The sequence below is a fragment of the Canis lupus genome, chromosome 33, assembly GCF_048164855.1.
Source record: "Canis lupus baileyi chromosome 33, mCanLup2.hap1, whole genome shotgun sequence".
Taxonomy (NCBI): Eukaryota; Metazoa; Chordata; class Mammalia; order Carnivora; family Canidae; genus Canis; species Canis lupus.
Window position 1 is genome coordinate 34425145 of NC_132870.1, and position 20486 is coordinate 34445630.

Below are 20486 nucleotides of genomic sequence, written 5' to 3' on the forward strand. Positions count from 1 at the left end.
AAACTAATGTAATGTAAGACTAATGTTTATTCTACAACTTTGTTTCAATTGTTCAATAGAGGCAATTACTGAATGCAGTTTATTTTAATTTAATGGCTTTCTTACATATAATATTATAAGAAAAAAGTACTGTAAAGTAGTATTACATTTTGTCATTCATTGTCCTTGCTGTTTGTATTTTGTCATTCTGCTCAGCTTGAATACTGATGTGAAGGACTTTGTTTCACCTCCCTAGTCTAATGCATTGATATTAAGAGATTTAGGATATTAGATACTTAAAATAACAATCCAACATTTGTTGCTTTGCATATACACCACACAAAACAAGTTTTGCTAATTCTCTACTAAGTTGTTTCAAAATAAATTATACAAAAATAATGTGTGAGATCTATAAAAATACATAATTTTTGGTAGTATAGAAATAGTTGGAATTTTAAACCTTAAATCCTTGCCAAATATCATACACACACACACACACACACATATATATATTTGTGTTTATTTAAATCTATTCTTTTACCACAAAAAAAGACCTTTATTCATATTTAAGAAGCTTTTTAAAGGCTCAGTAACATTTTGAGGTTTTAAAACACAAAATCTAGTAATTCCACACCACTGTTTTATTTTTTCATTAAATCAGCTGAGCGGAGAACATATTGCCGTCACTAATTTATCCAACTCAGTGTTAAGACTCAGTAATTGAATTCTTCTCAATAAATGTTGAAGTGCCTATAATATATTTATAGCGATTGAAACATTTAAAATGATACATGCTTAGTTTATGAATATTCTACAATATGTAATAAACTTTTATTTTTTAGTATTTTTCCATTTTAATATAATCCTTTAAAATATACACCTGGAACTCCATAAATAAAAGCACAGTTTACTCTACCCTTCAGAGAAATGTTTCATTCTTCAGATGCAACAAAGAAGTCTTAAAAATATAATGTCATCCCTGAGCATATAAGCATCTGGAGGTGGCTGAGTTTGTAAAAACTGCAGTAGATTTTTATTGTCTAGACTTATTACAAATTTATCAATCTAAAATGCACTTACTGTTACTTAAGTGAATCAATTGTGAAACTAAATTTTAAAAGTGCCCTTAACTTTAGAGAAAAACCACATTCAATGAGCTGTAGATGACCATTAAAGAGGGCATTTTTCCAAATACTGTTTTGACATTGTGCTCATATTCCTTGACATCTCTTCAAGGTAACTTGTTGGCCTATTGTTACTTTTCAAAAAATAGATTTTTTGAAGTAATAAGCTGATATAGTGCATTCAATGAACATGCGAATACCCCCTTTAAGATTTCACATAATTTATATGCTGCCAGTATCTTAATTTTATATTTATCTATGTCCATATTGAGTTAAAATAGACATTTCACTTTCTTTCTGGGGTGCCTTATTTAGGGTATACTTTATTAAAAGTATCACTGCTGTTGGTGTATTGATTGCAAAATATTGAAGCTGACAGTTTGGTTAAAGAGCTTTTACACATAAATTTAAAAAATCACATTTTGGGAAAACTCAGAGTGTATCCATTCTAATAATTTGATATTTCTTAAAAACACAAAATCAAGGTACAATATTTCTCATCTTGTAACTAACTTCAGGTGGTTCTTTTTACATATGATTAAATTATTAAATGAATGCTATGTCTGATTAAGTTTGCATGGAATAGTAAACATTGTGGTTTCAGAGTCTAAAAATTTGCTACTTACATAGGTAAGAATTATATAGAATACTCAATTTCCTAAGTTAAATTGGGCAGAACCAGATTGTTTAATGTGACAGCAGTACCCTGTAAGTTGGCTTATATTTCAGAGTGTAAGATATCAGAATGGTGGGGGGAATGTAGACCAGAATTTCCAAGTGGTACCAATTGCTGCAAGTGCAGTAAAGCTTTTTAAAAGATACTGTAATGCGAAAACATGTTTTTTGTGTCGCTGTAGCCTAGAAAAATTTGTTTTTGTGTTGGCCACCTGCTATATCATGTTAGAGAAATATTTGGACCCAAAATGATATTGAAACACGATCAAATTTCCCCCCTATGTTATGCGTATAAACACACATGTTCCAGTTGGAAAGAAATCCACTGAACATATATAATAACCATCTATTTCATTCCATTGAGTTTCTTCTGTGAATTTTCTTCTCTCCTGCCCTCTCTAATTCCTGTGTTCTCCACTCTCATATGTACCCATTTCACTCACATTCACAGTTCAAAATTTGATCCAGCTGTATCTTCCTCTAGGAAATGTTCCCACACCTCCTGTCTAGGTCAAGTTCATTCTCATTTCTCCCATGAAACCCATGTATTATTTTATCAGAATATTAGCATTCTGTATGTAAAGTGACTAGTCATTTTTTCTCTTCCCCCACTTGACTCTAAACAGCTTGTAGGCAGAATCTATAACTTTTTTTTAAACCTAGTAATCCCGAACCATTTTAAGATAGAGATATGGATGGATATTTAAGGTATCCATCTATTGATATCTATTAATTGAATGAATGACACTGATGTATATGAAGGTAGATGGAGGTTCAATCTGTCTAAAAGTGTTCAACCAATTTCAAGCACTTCTGATTTCCACTCGGGGAAGGTCTGATTATAAAAAATACTTCAACTGATTCAAAAGAGGAGATATTCTAGAATATTTGGCATTATAGTCCATGCCTAAATTTATCATCTGGAAATAATCAGATCAATATCTATTGGCCTGGGCATTGGTAGGTCAGCATAAAGAATTTTAATTTATATTATTTTGGCCCAAGTCCAAAGAGGTTTTTTGAAAGAAGTTCATAAGCACAGTTTTATCACTTACATTTATTTTTTTCTGATTAAGCAAGCTTAATGATATTTTAAGAATAGACCAATTAATTTTAGTTTGTTCATTTTTTATATTCTCGATGGCAAATCAATATAAAAACAGGTTTAGAGAATAAATTACTGAGTTCATATGGTAATGGTCATAAAGCAATTAGAGATAGTTCAATAATAAAACACCATAGCTGTATACATTCTTATTGCCTGTTATCTCATTATTAAAATCATGATTTATGAAATGAGATATTATTTTAATTCTTCTTTCATTTGATCATATTTAATCTTATGCATAACTCCTTTTGAAGAAAAAGATACTATAGAAAGCAAATTTGAAAATGCCACTGTGTTCTTCAAATTCAAGTTAAACAGGTTTGAATTAAAATAATTGAGTTTGAGGCACCTGGGTGACTCAGTAGTTGAGTATCAGACTCTTGATTTTGGCTCAGGTCATGATCTCAGGGTTGTGAGATGGAGACCTAAGTAGGGCTCCTTGACCAGTGGAAGAGTCTGCTTGAAATTCTTTCCCTCTGCCCCTTTCCCCTGCATCTCTCTAAAAATAAATAAATAAGTCTTTTAAAAAATTAAAGAAAACAATTTAATTTAGCAAATATTTATTGAGAACTTAACACTGTTCTGGCTCTCAGTCCAGGTTGACCACACATAAGCATTTCTAAAATCTCTTCCTATCACTGGAAGATTTGTCTATAACATCCTGATAATATTTTTATTCTATAGTTAAAATAAATATGCCCATTTACAGATATATTGCTTTAGTATTTGTAGTGAGACAATGTCAAATGGCTGTAGGCTTCGTAGCATATGAAATGATCTCACAGGGCATTGCAGGTTGGTAATGGAAATTGATCAAGTAAACAAGTTCTTCTAGGAATGGTCATTTGAAATCACTCATACGCTACAAACGTTCCAGATATTTTTTTTCTTATTCATACTTCATACTGTGTTTTAAATATCCCATCATCTCTTTCCAGTCATTAAACCTTGGTAAAATTTGCTACATATAGCATAATGAGATATTTAATGAAATTAAACTTAAAAAAATCTAAGATTGAATAAGCCTACCCTGCAAGTGCATGATAAGTTCATATATCCCCCAGAGAATATGAAGAAATGAAGCCATATGAACCTAATTTACCTAAATTGCATTTTTATTAATTTAGAAGACTATGTTCAACATTTTTGGAGTTCTATTTTTTTTTAAAAGATCTTATTTATTCATTTGAGAAAGAGAGAGAGAGAGAGCATATGAGCAGAGGAGAGGGGCAGAGGGAGAAGGAGAAGCAGACTCCCCACTGAGTAGGGAGCTGGCTGCAGATGCAGGGCTCCATCCCAGGGCTCTGAGATCATGACCTGAGCCTAATGCAGATGCTTAACTATCAAAGCCACCCAGGCACCCCTGGAAGTTCTTAATATTGCAATAAAAATGATATATGGAGGTATGAGAAGACATAAAATTATCATGATTTTTCTCTTAAAAATTTTTTATATAAGACACCAAGAAAATCAACTGCAAAACATTTAAAATTTTTGGAAAATCATCCTATTGATTGTATCAAAACAAAATAATTAAAAGATTCCCATAGCTCTTCTATGGAAATAATAGTTTTCTCATAACAAAAACTAAAACTTTAGAAATCATACTGGGGAAAATGTTCCCCTATGTATAATATGAGCTAGATTATCAAATGTGTGGAGAAAACTGGGGATTAATTTTAAGACATCTCCAAAATCGTACTTTATATACATAATAATTTTATACCAAAAAATAAGACTTAAGTACATGATATTTTTTATGGAAAGACTGAATAATTTAAAGATATTTTAAATTATATTTATATGTAATGCAATTCCATTCAAAATCTTAATATTATTAACATGTTTACATACTTGACAAAATTATATTAAAATTGTGTTAGAGAATAAACAAGTAAAAAGAGACATAGCACTTTTGAAAATCAAAAATAATGCCAATAATATAAACTAAAAGCTAGAGGGATCAATAAAGTTTGATATTAGCACAATAATATTTCAATTGAACAGCCTAGTTTACATAATATTTGATAAAAATAGCGCTGTCAGACTGTAGGTAGGGGAAGTGAAGGAGAGAACTTTATTTTTTATTTTTTTAAAGATTTCATTTATTTATTCATGAGATACACAGAGAGAGAGAGAGACAGAGACACAGGCAGAGGGAGAAGAAAGCTCCATGCAAGGAGTTTGATGGGGGACTCGATCCCGGGACCCTAGGATCAACCCCTGAGCCGAAGGCAGATGTTCAACCGGCTGAGCCACCCAGGTGTCCCTCAAGTAGAGAACTTTAGACAATTAGTATCACTTGCATGTGGGTAGTGGTTTATTGTGGGATAATTAGGTACCATCATTCCTCTAGCAGAAATAATTAGTGGAAGTCATGTTAATATTTGGCATCATAGCCTCTTTCTGAAATAAAATAACTCTAATACATTAATTGTGCTTGCCACAATATTATTAATATGAATAGAAACTAATTTGTTTAATAAAATTGGTATAGTCTGTAATTATACAGCTGCAAAATAATATCAATATACATAAATGTATCTTAAATTAAAGATGTTCTTCTAATCATATATGACTCTGCCAGTAATATATAACACAGGGACAAAAAAAACACAACTTTTGTTATATGTTTGAGTGTCATAGACAGCATTTTTATTATATATTTCAGGTTTATAAGTACTCATAAAAATGGTCCTTTGCATGATATTGCCAATACAGTGTGTGTTAAAGTTTGCCTATTATTTGCTGTCCCCAAATTTCTTGTTCCTTTGTGGAGCTCTACAATGATCATTTTTGATCAAAAATACTATACTGATTGCCCAAACTAACTTTAAGGAAAGGAAAACAGTAACTTGTTAGCAGCTTTTCGTTTGTACTTTTAACTTGTTTCATTTACATTCAAAATCCACTTAAATTATCAGTTGCTAAATTATAATTTGATATTTCTATATGAGAAATAACTCACTTATACCAACTAAAATGAATATCATTTGCTTAATCATGCAAATGCTATGTTTATTTTTTCTATTTTTTTAACTTGTTTTATCAATTAATTCTATGATTTGAGTCCTTTTCTTTCCTTATATAAATCTGATACCAAGGCATATGTGACAAAAACCCAGCCTTTGGGAGAATTAATTAGCGTCAGTCTACTGATGGTAAATACAGGGTCACATTTCCAACTCTCTGTGGTTTCCTCTTAGCAAGGTAAATAAACAGGAGCAACAATAAAAACAATTCTTTTCTAGAATTTAACAACTGAGAAAGTAAACTATATTATTTTAGAACTTTCTTCTAGGTTTCTTGTCTTGGACTCTTTGAAATACAAATTATACCCCTTAACTTCTTGCGTGCTCTTCTCCAGGCTTCCTGGTCTCTAAGAACCCTGGGGCTTGGCCTGGTGAGGCTTACTGCAGCGAGTGCTCTGATGATATCCTGATCAACAGGATTTTTGCTGTGGCTGTCCTTGTTTTTCTTGGCTTAGTCATGATACAAGCTTTCTAAGACCAATGTCTAAATGTAGTCTTTTTTTATATGCTTCACACAATCATCATTTCTCATGGTGCTCATGCTAGTGAATCCAATAGGGCTTTTCCTATTTGACATCTCTGTGAATCCCTGGATTCATTTCTGCCTTTAAAAAAAGTTGTAAAGGAAGCTGGGAAACAATGCATTCAGCACCTCTCTGGAGCAGTGGAGAGGTCTGCAATAAATCCACAGAACTTATTGCTGCAGCTTTGAGCTTTGAAACAGACCAATTTACTTTCCTTTCTGTAGGGTCTAATTCATTAGACTCCTGCTATAAAACTTTTATTGGAGAAGTTGAATCATAAAGTCAAGCAGAAAGAAAGGATTTGGTGATAAGTGGGATAAGTGTCATAATGTGAAGTATAAAATACTACAGACAAAATAAAAGTATTTATTTACTGCTTTTAGAAGTGAAAGAGCTTGCAAAAGATAACAATACTGCATTCCTAGTGATGATAAATTCCAATTTTGTAAACTTTGCAATGGTTTGGCATAGTTGAATGCTTGCTGTATTGAAGACATGATTACTATATCTGTATCACTATAGTGTATTCAAACACACATGACTCACGCATATACACACAATATATTTGTATGAATTTATATATGATTGTGTATATATATATGTTCTATATATATACACAAACATACTATATAAATATTATATAAAATATGTAGGCTGTACATAGGCAAATACGCCATGACATACTTATTTGCGCATATTCTCCTGGCTAAGCTAGATAACTTGATTTGGAAATGAGAATGATCGTTTCTCTTTTACAGAAAGTTGGAGTAGATAGAGGTCTCCAGCTCATATGTTCTTTCCTAGCCCATTGATAAGATTAAGACCTATTTAGCTACATTATTAAATAAAAGAACAAATTAAGTAAGTAAACAAATAGAAGACTTCCTACTCAGATAGACAATTAACTAAATGTTAGTTGTCATTTCTCATCAAATGTTTAATCTCCCTCTCTTTCTTTTACTATTAAATATTATTCTCTTCAGAATTAAAAAGGAGCATAAGCCTGGAATTTTAGATTTAATTTATGACTTCCCCTTAAAATTCTAATTCAGTCTATTCTTGAACACTTAAAAATATGTGCAAGTTATATATTACATCTTCAAAGCAGCCCATTCCACATGCCCTATTTATTAGAAAAATACTTTTTCTATTAAAAAAAGAAATTTATGGGATGCCTGGGTGGCTCAGTGGTTCAGTCTCTGCCTTTGGCTCAGGGCATGATCCTGGGGTCCTGGAATCGAGTCTTGCATTGGGCTCCCTGCATGGAGTCTGCTTCTCCCTTTGCCTATATCTCTGCCTCGCTCTTTGTGTCTCTCATGAATAAAAGAAGAAAATTTTTAAAAAAATGAAAAAGAAATTTACCTTTTTATAACTTCTCTCTTTTTTTTGGTCACAGGTTCTTGAAAGATAAATAAGTTCTTGAAACCCATTCTCACTCTGGCTAATTCTTTATTTTCCTTGTTTACACCCAAACTTCCATCAAAATATTCCCAGCTTCTTCATGTGCTCTTCATGTGCTAGGGTTTTATGTTCCTTCATCGTCTTGGTTTCCCTTTTCATTTTTTAGCTGATATTTATTGAGGGCTTAATACAAAATCCCAGAGAGTTCTAGGCATACAGAATACTGCAGTGAACAAAAGAGAACCTTTTCTCAGGGAGCTTATGATATAGTTAGGGAAATGAACTGACAAATGAACAGATAGATCATTCATGTGTCAGTTGGTGATAAGTTGTAGGGAAAGATAAAGAAAGGAAAGCACATGGGAGAATGATGGTGTGGGGGTCTGGAAAGACTTGTGTGACAGGTGACACTTAAGCAAAGATTTGAAGAAAGGGGGATGTGAGGAGTGCAGATGTTTAGGGAACAGAGAGTGTGAAGGTTCTACTGTAGAAGCCTGTTGGGCATGTTCAGAGGATGGCTGGTTTGTAGACAAACATAAAATAAAATAGACTCCAGATATTTGAAGCCTCAAAAGTTTGAAAACTCTAAATTCTCCTAAACCTCAAACTGTGAGGAAGGTTGAAAGACAACTTCAATTAAAAAGACCCATTACAGGGGTGCCTGGGTGGCTCAGTTGGTTAAGTGTCTGACTCTTGATTTCGGCTCAGGTCATGATCTCAGGGTTGTGAGATCAAATCCTGTGTTGTAAATCCTACTTAAGATTCTCTCTCCCCTTTTACCCCTATCCCCTCTCTAAAAAACAAATAAACAAAAAACAACAACAAAGACCCATTACACTCAGTTCTTTGATAAAAATGAGATTGAATATGACCTTCCATTGAAGCCTGATGGCTCTTTGGGAGCTGCCATAATTGACGGAGGAAGGGAAGGCTGGAGGAAAGACGAGACAGAAAGAGACTGAGAGAAGATTAGAGAAATGAGAGTCCTGAGGCAAGAATATGAGGGAATAAAGCAGATTTGAGTACTAGTTGTAGGAAAGAATCTTGGTGATGATCACTGGCACTAATCATGGAACTGAATGGACACAACTAGGTTAGATACCTACTAAGTTTTTGAGGGAAGTATATTGGCAGAGAAATCATAAGTCCAGATTTTTTTTTTTATAAAAAAAATTCCTAGAAGGTACAGATGGGAGCCATCAGTATGGAAAAAAAAATGATCAAGGCAGATCCTCAGAGTGGGAAAAATTGGGTTCTAATAAAAAAAAAATTCACACTTCCTTGTCTTCCAAGCAGAAATGCATCATGTTTGCCATTTATTGAGAGCCATATGTTTCCTATCCTTCTCATTTCAAATGAGAGCATTTATTGTGGTTCTTATGGTCTGGGCCCATCATTGTATATCTGTCTGTGATGAAAGAAGATAACTTATACATGAATTGTCAAACCACAAAAGCCATGTCTAGACCAATTGTAGAGGCTAACAGGGGACTAAGATTTTCTACATTGAACTGAATGAAGTGACAGATAGGACTTTGTGTTATCTTCCTCTGAGGAAAGATGAATATATTTTCAAATATATCCATGTGATGGATATTTGGTAACTGGAAAGGTTACCAGACCTATTTCTCTTTCCTCTTGGCATACAGCTCAACAACATTTCTAAACCTCTTCCACCAAGCTGTGGCCAATGTGATATGTACTAGCATGTTGTTTATTATTCTGAGTCCCATAAAATACTCCTAAATGATTCTGATTCTCACTTATTCTGTCTTGCAAGGCAGGATGTCCAAAGTCTATAGTGACGATGGAAGCCATATTTGTGTTTAAAGATGTCAAACTTATAACAGATCCTTGGATTTCTAAATGATAAGATGGAGCAAAATTTCTTCCCTTACTCACTCTCCCTCCCCATTGATTGGGTTTTAGGCAAGTGCAAAATAAAGTTTGATTGTATTGATTGATTTATTAAGCTTCCACAATTTATCTATTACAGCACATTGGTTTGAGAAATCTTAACTAGAACCACTTTTCTTGACCAGTTGGGTTTTTGGATGTAAGACTATGAACTTGTATTTAATTACTTTATTCATGCTGAATATAGATCACAACACTACTTACTTTTTATGCCTTCCAATTTTATCCTATATCCAGTTATCTTAATGATAAATTTCATATCAGGGCCCATAAACCCAACACTTTCAGAATCTAGACAGCTGGTAATAGAAAAATGGTTGCCTGTGCATCCCAGGGAACTGAAAAGTACATATTCCACCTAGGACCAATAAAATAAATTTTTTTCAAAACCTATTTGCTGGTTTCTCAAAAGACTGTAATATTAGGATCTTTAATTTATATCTTCACCTGAATATTTTTATTATAAAACTTTTCTTGGGCAAAACTGAGAAGTGGGTCACTAAAATTTTCTTTTAGACAGATATTTATTAGTTAATAATATTATTTGACTATGCTCCTTCAACTATTTGCTGACTTACTAACCTTCATTAGTTTGCAATTCATACTGCTCTTGGTTGTTCACTTAAATAATAAAAGAAATGTTGCCTAGATAGCCATTTCACTTAAATCGACATATTTGGGGCTTTGAAAGTTGAAATATCTGAATTTTTCCAAATTTCAAAAAATATTATCTAAAGACCATTTTTATTTGTATCACATAAGAAATTTGGATATCCTATCTCATTTTAATTTATGTACTGACAATGAGTGGATTACTTTTGCCAAATTTAGTTGTAAACACTCAATTCAAGAATCCTCACCATAAATAAATATTGTTAAGTTCAATGGTCTATGGTTTACAGAATATATATATTTTTAATTGTTAAACCCCATTAAGAATGTAGATTGAAAAAATATATATAAGTTGATATTTTCTACTCTCCTATCTTCTGGCACTCTCTTTTTACCATTCCTCTATAATAGCACTTAATTTATCTTTTTGTAAATATTGTGATCTACATTGCACATCCCCTCAGAATGTTCTGAATAAATCCATTCTTTCCAAGAGACTTGAATGTAATGAGAATATTTCAGTTTTTATTATAATTTCTTTATTCATCAATCTTAGACTTTAGTTTCATTAATCCATGCTCTATCTTTAGGTCCCTATTCTCAATTCTCTATACAGGAAGAAATGAGGCTCAGAAGAATTCCATAATTTGGTCAAGCACATAAAAATAATTGACAGAACTAGAATTTAAAAAGTGGAGATATTACAATTGATTACTTTGTTATTGCTTTGTTATTATCTATCTCTTGTGGCTGTAGATTCTTATGTTTCTAAATATGCTTGCTTTTTATGCAATTAATTTTACATGAAGCTAACTTTTTAGGTACATATTTTTAAAATGTGTATTGTACATTTACAAGTAGATAATGTACAAAGTAATAATAACAGCAAACATAGTATTTGGTAGGTGCCAGTTATTGTTCTAAGTGCTTTTATATATTTTAACTCATATAATCCTCATAATAACCTCAAGGGTTAGGCATTATTATTTGCATTGTAAAGATGATGAAATTGTAGCACATTGAGTGTTAAGTATGCTCTTGAGGAATCTCACAGGATGAGTAAGTGATCTTGCCAGGTTTTGAGCTGTGACTCTGGTCCAGAGAGCCATGCATCACATTATGTACTGTATTTCTTCACGTTAAAATTTTTAAAATAGTTTGATAGATCTTGTTATTCTATATGTTGGCAAATTGAACACCAATAAAAAAATAAATTTATAAAAAAATATCTTGTTATGGAAATCATTCTTTCATTTCAGAGACTATCATGCAAACTGCTAAATGTTTGCTTTATTACCTATATTGGCTAAAGGTGGCTAAGGGAGGAGGTGATTGACATCTATATATATATTGTATGTGTGTTACCTGAGACAAAGGCAGAACTTCGTACTAAAGTCTATTGTCATATTTCTTTTTAGCTTCGCCATTCTACGAAAATGGGATCCAAGTGTCTTCAGAATCTTGTCTGTGGGTGACATTATGTATCTCTTCAATACATAACTATAGGTTTACATATGCTTAATTTTATCAAAAAGATTAAAGGCATCTGGATGACTGTAATTTCTAGACAATATCCTGGGAACTTGCAGGAGAGAATTACAATTGACCTGGACATTAATAAAAACCAAAAAAAAAAAAAGACCTGTAAAGGTGAGAGTTTGGTATATAGAATTTGGTACCTGAAACTACAGAGAGAAAACATGTCTACGCTTTCACTCTGTAGAGTGTAGAGTCTATTTTAGATACCCTAGACAAACAAAAGTCTGTTGGTTTTGAATCACAAATAGCAAGTGAGTTACAATAAACCCACCACTCCCCAAACTTACCACTATGCAAGACTCTATCTTTGACTTATGATACATCTTCATCAGCAAACAAAATAAAGGAAAATATATTCAGTGTAAAAATTCCTCTTTCGGCATACTCTCACTTGTATATCTGTGTGGCTTGGTCCATGGAGAAAGTTGGCACCTCTTACTCCAGGTAAGCAGTGAAAATGACTTCCTGCTGTTTCGAAAACACTGTTGACAGTTATACAACCCATAGGTGTATAACTCTTATATCAAACCATGTGATCTAGAAATAGTCATTGGTAGCCATAAGAACACAGTCATGATTCTCTTGCATCCTCACAAATTGGTTCTTGGTTTCTCTTTTCTGCTGTATATTTTAGCGTCTTATTCCTAGAATACCATTTAGATTTCTGAAAAGACTTGTAAGATTTACAGAAATCAGAATGGAGTCTTAACTGATTAAGAACACCCTAGAAATAATTGTATTTACATGGAAATATTATATGGGGATGCTTTAATTCCAGTTGAATTAAAAATAATATGCCAATGTTTTTGACATAACAATTCCACCTATCTTTTTCTTGGCATTGTTTCCACAAACATTTTAAATGTGTGATTAAACAATGAGCATTATTGTTATTGTTATTGTTGTTTGTTTGTTTTTGTCAGAAAAAAAGATCTCAAGGCCCTCAGTGATCAAATACCAATTACCTTTTAACCTCTTCAATATGGTGAATTCTTTTTAATTCTAATCCATGCATTTCACCATCCAAAGCGCATTGTAAACAGGCAGCTCTTGGCTTTGTTCTGATTATAAACAAACATTTTTAGGGAGCGATACTGTGAGATCTTTAACACAATCTAAAAGAACAGCAGTCCATGTAGTTCAATTCCTAATGTGTCTAGGGATGCTTAATTTGGTTTGTTTGGTTGGTCTTATTCATAAGATTAGGTGACTTAGATGTACAAACATAAAGACTCTTAGAGAACAGTCAATATTCCTAAACCCAACAGTCTGAAAATGTATATCTTGGTGCTATGATTGCAAGAATAATTCTACATTTTATGCAAGACAAAAGTCCAGTTTCCTACCTCTGTAAAGATATAAGGTAATGCATATATTCATTTAACAATTACTTATTTTTTTTTACCAGATACTGTATTATGTATGAGAGATACAAAAATGAAAAGATATTTCTCATTTTGATAACTTAGTTTAGCATGTAGACAGACATATGAAAAATTACAGTACAAGGTTTGTACAATTAAAAAAACAAGGTATGTGCAATAATAATGGTATAATATGACTAGTAAGTCAGTTGCTGGGATTATAGTTCTAAATATATTATCATTATATCCCAGATATTGGTGGTATAATGCTAAGGGAACTGGAGGAATTCTGGTACAACTTAAAGCCAGAGACCCAAAGTTGGGATGGTGGATATTTCTGTGCATTAGATATAAAACAATTAGAAAGCAAAAGGAGTCACCTTCATAGCCAGTTTACTTGATATTCAGAGTGGTACTATGTTAGTGAATCAGCAATGGCAATTCATACAGGAGCTCAGTCGAGGAAGGGACAAGAAGCTTTCTAGGCAGCAGTCATACAAAGGCCTAGCAATGTAAAAATCACAAGGTAATTGGAGAATTGCAAAAACAGCAGTGTCCCTTACCCATGGGAGATAGTTTCCAGGACCCTTGGTGGATACCTGAAACCATGGACTCTATATACATTATGTTTTTTCCTATGCATACATACATAATACATACATACATATAATAAAGTTTAATCTATAAATTAGGCACAGTAAGAGATTAACAATAATAATTTATAACAAAATAGAACAATTATAAAAATATACTGTAATAAAAGTTACATGATGTGATTTCTTTCTCTCAAAATATCTTATTGTACTACACTCTCTCTTCTTGTGATTATGTGACATCGTTAAATGCCTATGTGATGAGATAAAGTGAGGTGAAAGACATAGGCATGGTAATGTAGCATTAGGCTACTTACAATTGATTGACCTTCTGATGATAGGTCAGAAGGAGGATCATCTGCTTCTGGCAGATGGACTGTGGAACTGAAACCATCAAAAGTGAAACTATGGATAAAGAGGACTACTGTCATTGATTGTTAGTAGAATTTGGAATGCAATTTTAAAAATATAATTGAAAAGAATACTCAGGTAAACAAAATATCAGACCATACAAGAACTTCATAGAATATGTTACAGAGTTTGCATATGTCCTTTAGGTTTGGGGACTATTTGAAGGTTTTTAGGGTAAGGAATAACATGGTCCTATTTACAAATTATAAAGACCATTCTATCACTAGTGTGGTGTTAAATTTAGAGAGAAGTAAAAGCTCCAGTTTGGAGGCTGTGACAAAATGCTATAGGAGAGATGAAGAGAGGTTATAGTAAAACAGTGGTGAGACGTGTGGGGTGAAGCCTAACATTAAGACTTAAATTATGTGCTGTTTTGACATATGCTAATATGAGGGGATCTTGAATGGCCTAACCACAAGTTTCTCTTCCCACTCTGCTCCTTGGGTAAGGTACCCTAGCTCAAGATTGTCCTTATCAAGTGGACCAGGTGCTATTTCTGCTTATCCTTGAGTAGTGGATTCCAGTTTCCTGCCAGACTGCACAATTATTCAAACAAGCAAATCACATATTCCAATGGGGAAGAAGGGTGACCTCGCGGGATGCTACAAAACTTGTCTCTCACTGCTCTTGTTATTTATTCCTTCTCAAGTCCAATGTATGGTGTGGAACGTTCTCCTCCCTGGACTAAGAATGTATGTAACAGAGAAACAGCTGTTAATCTCACCTGTCCAGTGCTTTGCATTGTGTGTTTGGCTACCCCTTAGAATCCTAGGCAGGAATCTTTCTCTCACCAATGAGGTGAATAGGATGTGATAAAAAATAAGTAGATGAAGAAAGTAGAGAATAGAGTTGTGCTGTTGTCCAATATGGAAGCCTCTAGCTACATGTGGTTATGAAGCACTTAAAGTGTGGCAAGGCAAAATTATTATGTAAACTAACAAGATGGATAATGACATATATTAAAGTTGGGCAAATAATTAAGTATACTGGTAGTCCTCAACACATTTCAATGTACTTCAATGAATGTTTATTGAGTATCAATCATGTGCTGGCTTTTGGTAATATGTAAGACTTTAGGCATATAAAAAACAAAATATTTTTTGAATGGAAATTATGTAGGTAAATGTCTTATTTCAAGCCTGAAATACTGTGCATTTGCAATAAAAATATAAAAAATGTTTGATATTAATAAGTATAATATAAAGTAATATATTAAAGAGTAATAGAATGTATCTTTTATAGAAAGATCTTATGGAAGAAAGTGAGGTTGGAGATGAAGACGTGGAGAATGTAGAGAAATTTTCTTGTAAGTTTTAATGATTCTTTAAGTATTGATTCATTGTTATATTTATACTTTCACAAATTTTTTGGTAACTGTCCTTTGGTCTTAGGAAGTTGCACCTGTGGATCTGAATTTCCTGACAGGATATCTGTTGCATTGCAAAGGAACTGAAGAAAGACATAAAGAAATGGTTCAAGGGAGATACTCTTCTGAATAAACTGAAAAGGAGGTAGGTAGGAGGAAAGGGATTTCAAGGGATGGACCAATATGGAACTACCTTGCTCCAAATGATGATCAGAACAATAGCAGGAAACAGCACAAACTCATTTTTGAACAGTGATGAAGAAGACAGTTTCTCATTTTGACCAAATGTAATTAATGATATATTCAAGACATACATGTTTTATTATTAAAGGGAGTAGAAAACATATTCTTGTTTCATGAAAGAAGAGATAGTAATTTGAATATTATACATTATTTTTATAACAAATATGTTCCAGCATAACTATATCAGGCTTTGTGCTAAGTTATTTAAATATACACTAAGTAATGCTTACAATAACCAAATGAGTAAGTTAACACTTTATTGTCTTTCTTTTACAGGAAAGGAAACAGTGACTCAGGGAAATTCCATAGCTTGTGGAGGCTACACAGCTAGTGAGAGGCAGAACTGGCATGAAAACCCAGATATCTAAAGTCCACACTCATAACTTCCTGGTTATACTAGTTATATGTTTGGAATTTAGGGAATATGTATATAGATTAAGGATAGGAAGAAAAAGAAGGTAGGAAGAAAAAGCAAAGGAAAAAGAACGATCTATTGATTAAAATCTTAGAATTTAGAGGAGAAACAACATTACTCTAATGACCATACCAGTATAGTATTTATTCTGAAGAAGAATCAAAGATATGTTATGCGTGTACTATATCCGTTATTTAACAATTTCTTTTTCTGCTTTACCAATTCAAATCACTGGCTCACACACACACAAATGTTCATTTGCATATATATACATATATTGGGCATATATATGTACCCATGGCTAAGCTGTATTCTTGTAGTTGAGATAAAATCCATATGTAAGACTACTAGATTTCTTTCTTTCCAAATAGTCGGTCAGCATTATTTTTGAGGTATCTCCATCAAGCAAATGGTTCATATATTATCTAGTCACCCCAAACCAGACTTTTAAGACATTATTCCACTACAAATTTTCTGTGTAACTAAAAATAAATCAATTATTTATGTCAAATGGAACACTTTATGACATACCCAAACAGTAAGATAGAAGAACAAAAACTACTTAAGGTAAATATAAATGAATATGTTGAAATCAAGGCAAATAAAATCTCTAAATGGACTAAGTGCATTTTTAAAGAAAAAAATCAGTAATAAAAGGACTATAAATTTTTCTCACTACCATTCTTCCTCGTTGCTTATTTAATTCTTTGGGGGTCATTGTTAAATACAAGTAAAATTTGGTTTCGGGAGAGATTTGTAATATAATTTTCAGAGACTGGTATTTGACAAGCATGTCATTATATCTTGATGTAGGCTTGTAATCAAATATTGTTCCTGCCTTTATTAGTGTGAAGTAATCAGTGATTATGTCTATGAGTTAGGCAATTGGAAGAAGAAAGAGGAGAATGTAATGTCTAGCTTAAAGTTCTTAAGAAGTTCTTTAAAATTTAAAAAAGTATGTAATTGAAGACCATGAAATAAAATTGGTTTAAAATTTTAAAGAGTTACATACATTAAATTTGACTCAATAATTCCAAAGTAGCCAGTGGCTAAATCAAGATATTCTTAAAGCTGAAATTTTTCCTGATTTATTATAATATTCCCAAAGCCCAGAGTCCCTCTAAGTAGTTAACTATAAGATGAAGATGAATTATATAACTAAAATTTATTTTTTCTTCATGACAATCTTAATAAGAAAAAGGTACACACTGGTTGAAATGAACCAGGGAGAAAAGACTGGTTGAATTTGGGGGAATTTTGCTCTCTGATGTCTGTAGAGAGGTGAATGATACAGTATATGTTACTTAGGAAAAAATGAGAAAATGCCAAAAAATGAGTTAAATTTTTACAAATCTGGTGGTATGAGTTGGACTTTGACTTGTGTGAATTTAATTTAATATGAAAAATAGCTCCTGCTTTTTTCTAAGACCATTTTGATTATCCCACTCAGGAAAAAAATGTCAATATCTAGTTCAAAAAGAAAATATTAGAATTTAACCTGGAGGAAGCTAGTGAACAAATAAATCAAATGTTAGAGATCTAAATATCCAATTGTTGTGATTATAGTGTGCCTAGTACAATGCTTTCAAGCACATGATCACATAAGTAACAATAAGTTTGAGAATTTGAGTCTCACAGTTAACAAAGGAACAACCAAAGTAATAATTTGTGACTTCAGTGTACTCAAGCCCAAGAAAAATTTTCACGTTTTCTCAAAAAAGATCAAGAGCCTCTAGATATAGTGGGAGAACAACAGTAAACAAAAATTTTAATGAAGTATAAATCCAAAGTTGAATTCTGAAATAAGATATGTGAAAATTCTTGATTCTCTTTTAGTTTTGATTTGATTTGCTTGCTTAAAACAATAATAGCAACAACAAAAACCAAACAAATATAAACAAGGATCTTCAGTTTCCTTTAAAGACATTGAATTATGTTAAGCATAATTTCTCAAGTTGCTCAAAAAAGAAATATTATTTATGGCCTATAGAAAAATTATTCTAGAGGAAGGATGGATTGACAGGTAGTGTTACTAAAGTATTTGATTTATTGTTCTCTTGAAATTCTACCTTCATGTATCACTCTGAAGAGATTAACAAAACCTTAATATATCTTCATTGAAAAATGGGATAAAAATTCAACCAGCCTGACAATAACCTCCAAATAGAAGAGGAACCTAAAACTCTAGGACGGGAAGAGCCATCACTTCTCTAGAAATTAACTGTTGGGTGGTATGGCTGAGAAATAGGATTTAGTTTAGAGAATTTGTAATGTTTAAAGAGGTAAGTTTTAGGTATGATATATATATATATATATATATATATATACACACACACATATATATATATATTTAAATAGGCATTAAAAACATAATCTTCTGCAATAGTATATTACTGGCATATATAAAACTCCATGCTTTAAAACAATTGACATAATACTACATAGAAGGCACAAGTGCCCCACTCTACCTGTATACCCATGTTGATGTTTTCATTCCATAGCTTATCAATAAAGTTATTTTTCTTCCACAGATAGTGAAAAAAATATAAATACTACGTCATTGTCAAGGTGGACTTACCTAGATTACTTGTATGGTAAGGTTATGAACTCATGGAAAGATGGCCTTATACATACTAGTTAATACTACACAGAGTATGCACTCTTACTTCTTTTCCCCAAAATTTCTGATAGATTTTGATGGACCCATAATGCAGAATTCACTGAGAATGGATTGCCCTGCCAGATAAAATAGTACTATCAGTGAATGTGGAAACTTTCCTTCCATAAAAGGAAAATTGACAACAAACACAGGCAGCTACAACTTTACAACTTCTCTAGCAAGTCAGGAGGAACGACAGAAGAAAATATTCATAAAGAGGAGTAATGGAGGAAAATATGTGGGCTAAATATAACAAATAATAACTGCTCAAAATAAGAGTCCGGGATCATAGGATTTTTTTTCACAACAAAAGAAAACTTGTTTTTAAATTAGCAAAGAGAAAATGTAAGCCCTTAAATTCAGATACTGAGTTACTGCTAACTTCATTTACAGATATCTCTGTCCTTATCTTTTCCTCAAGATTCTCATTTGTCACTTGCATTTAATCAGGGTTCTCAGTCTTATGTAGAGTTTCTGAAACCTTGTAGTTAACAGAGGAACTGGGCTGTGTTACGATCCCCACACTGGAAACTGGATAATGCCACAAAACCCCACATTACTTCCCAGAAGCTCACACAGGGATGGATGCTAGTAATTGCCAATGCGTGCATATATAACAATTTTCATTTTATGAAAAAGATAGAAGGAAATTTATTCACACAGTCCTCTGCTGACAATCACAAGTGCAGTAAGGGGATAAAAGTTGTGGGGTGTGTTGTTCTACTTAATAGTAAAAGGAAGCATCCTTCAAGCCTTGGTTCTTGTCTCCAGTGCTATCTCACTTTCTGCAGCTCCTGTCTCAGCCAAGATGGGAGAGGCTGTCCCAGTCTATGTAGCAGTTTGGAAAGTTCCACGTTATGATCTCGATAGTAATTAGAGAGGAAAGTTCTAGACTAGAAAGCAAAAAGAAAACAAACAAAAAATACAACTTGAAGGAAGTTATTAGTTCATTAAACACAATTATGCAATCTACATCTCTTAAACTATTCTATTACAACATAGGTGTCTATAAAATATGCATCTCTTTGTATTATTCTCCAGATATCACTCATTATTACAATTTGCAAAGATTTGGCAGAACTGTAGCTATAAAATAAAAATAGGTCTGAATATATCTTTTCTGGCTTATATACCATTAAGGCACTTACTGATTGTTGTATTGGTCAAGTCTATGCAGGGAGAAAAGTTGATGAGAGGTAATGACACTAAAGAAGAGTGAGGTAGGGACTTGAAGTAGTACCAAATCTACAAAAGCAAGCTAGAAAAAAACACGTACATTTCCTTTAAAATTGGTCCCTTTCTGTAAAATTGGGCCATAACCTAAAAGAGGAACATAAATAACGTAAGAGCTGAAATTCATGATTAAAGAAATAACTTGCAACTTTGCAAAAATATTTTCTATGTTTGTTCAGCACAAAAATGGATGCTTTTAAAATAAGAGTTTTTAGTTAAAAATATTATAAGATCTCATTATAAAAATCATTATAATGAACTTTATTGTGATTCTTAAATTCCTAGTCAAAC

At 32.6% G+C, this 20486-nt stretch overlaps 1 protein-coding gene across 1 annotated transcript in view; it reads right to left on the reverse strand.

The window, feature by feature from the left end:
* Positions 1-16426: 16426 nt before the first annotated feature.
* The window catches only part of LOC140623592 (bifunctional heparan sulfate N-deacetylase/N-sulfotransferase 4-like), a 285724-nt gene continuing 281664 nt past the window's right edge, over positions 16427-20486 (reverse strand). The window contains 1 exon segment of the mRNA XM_072810036.1: positions 16427-19855. Within this exon segment, the coding sequence (XP_072666137.1) occupies positions 19736-19855 (120 nt within the window). The 3' untranslated portion in view covers positions 16427-19735.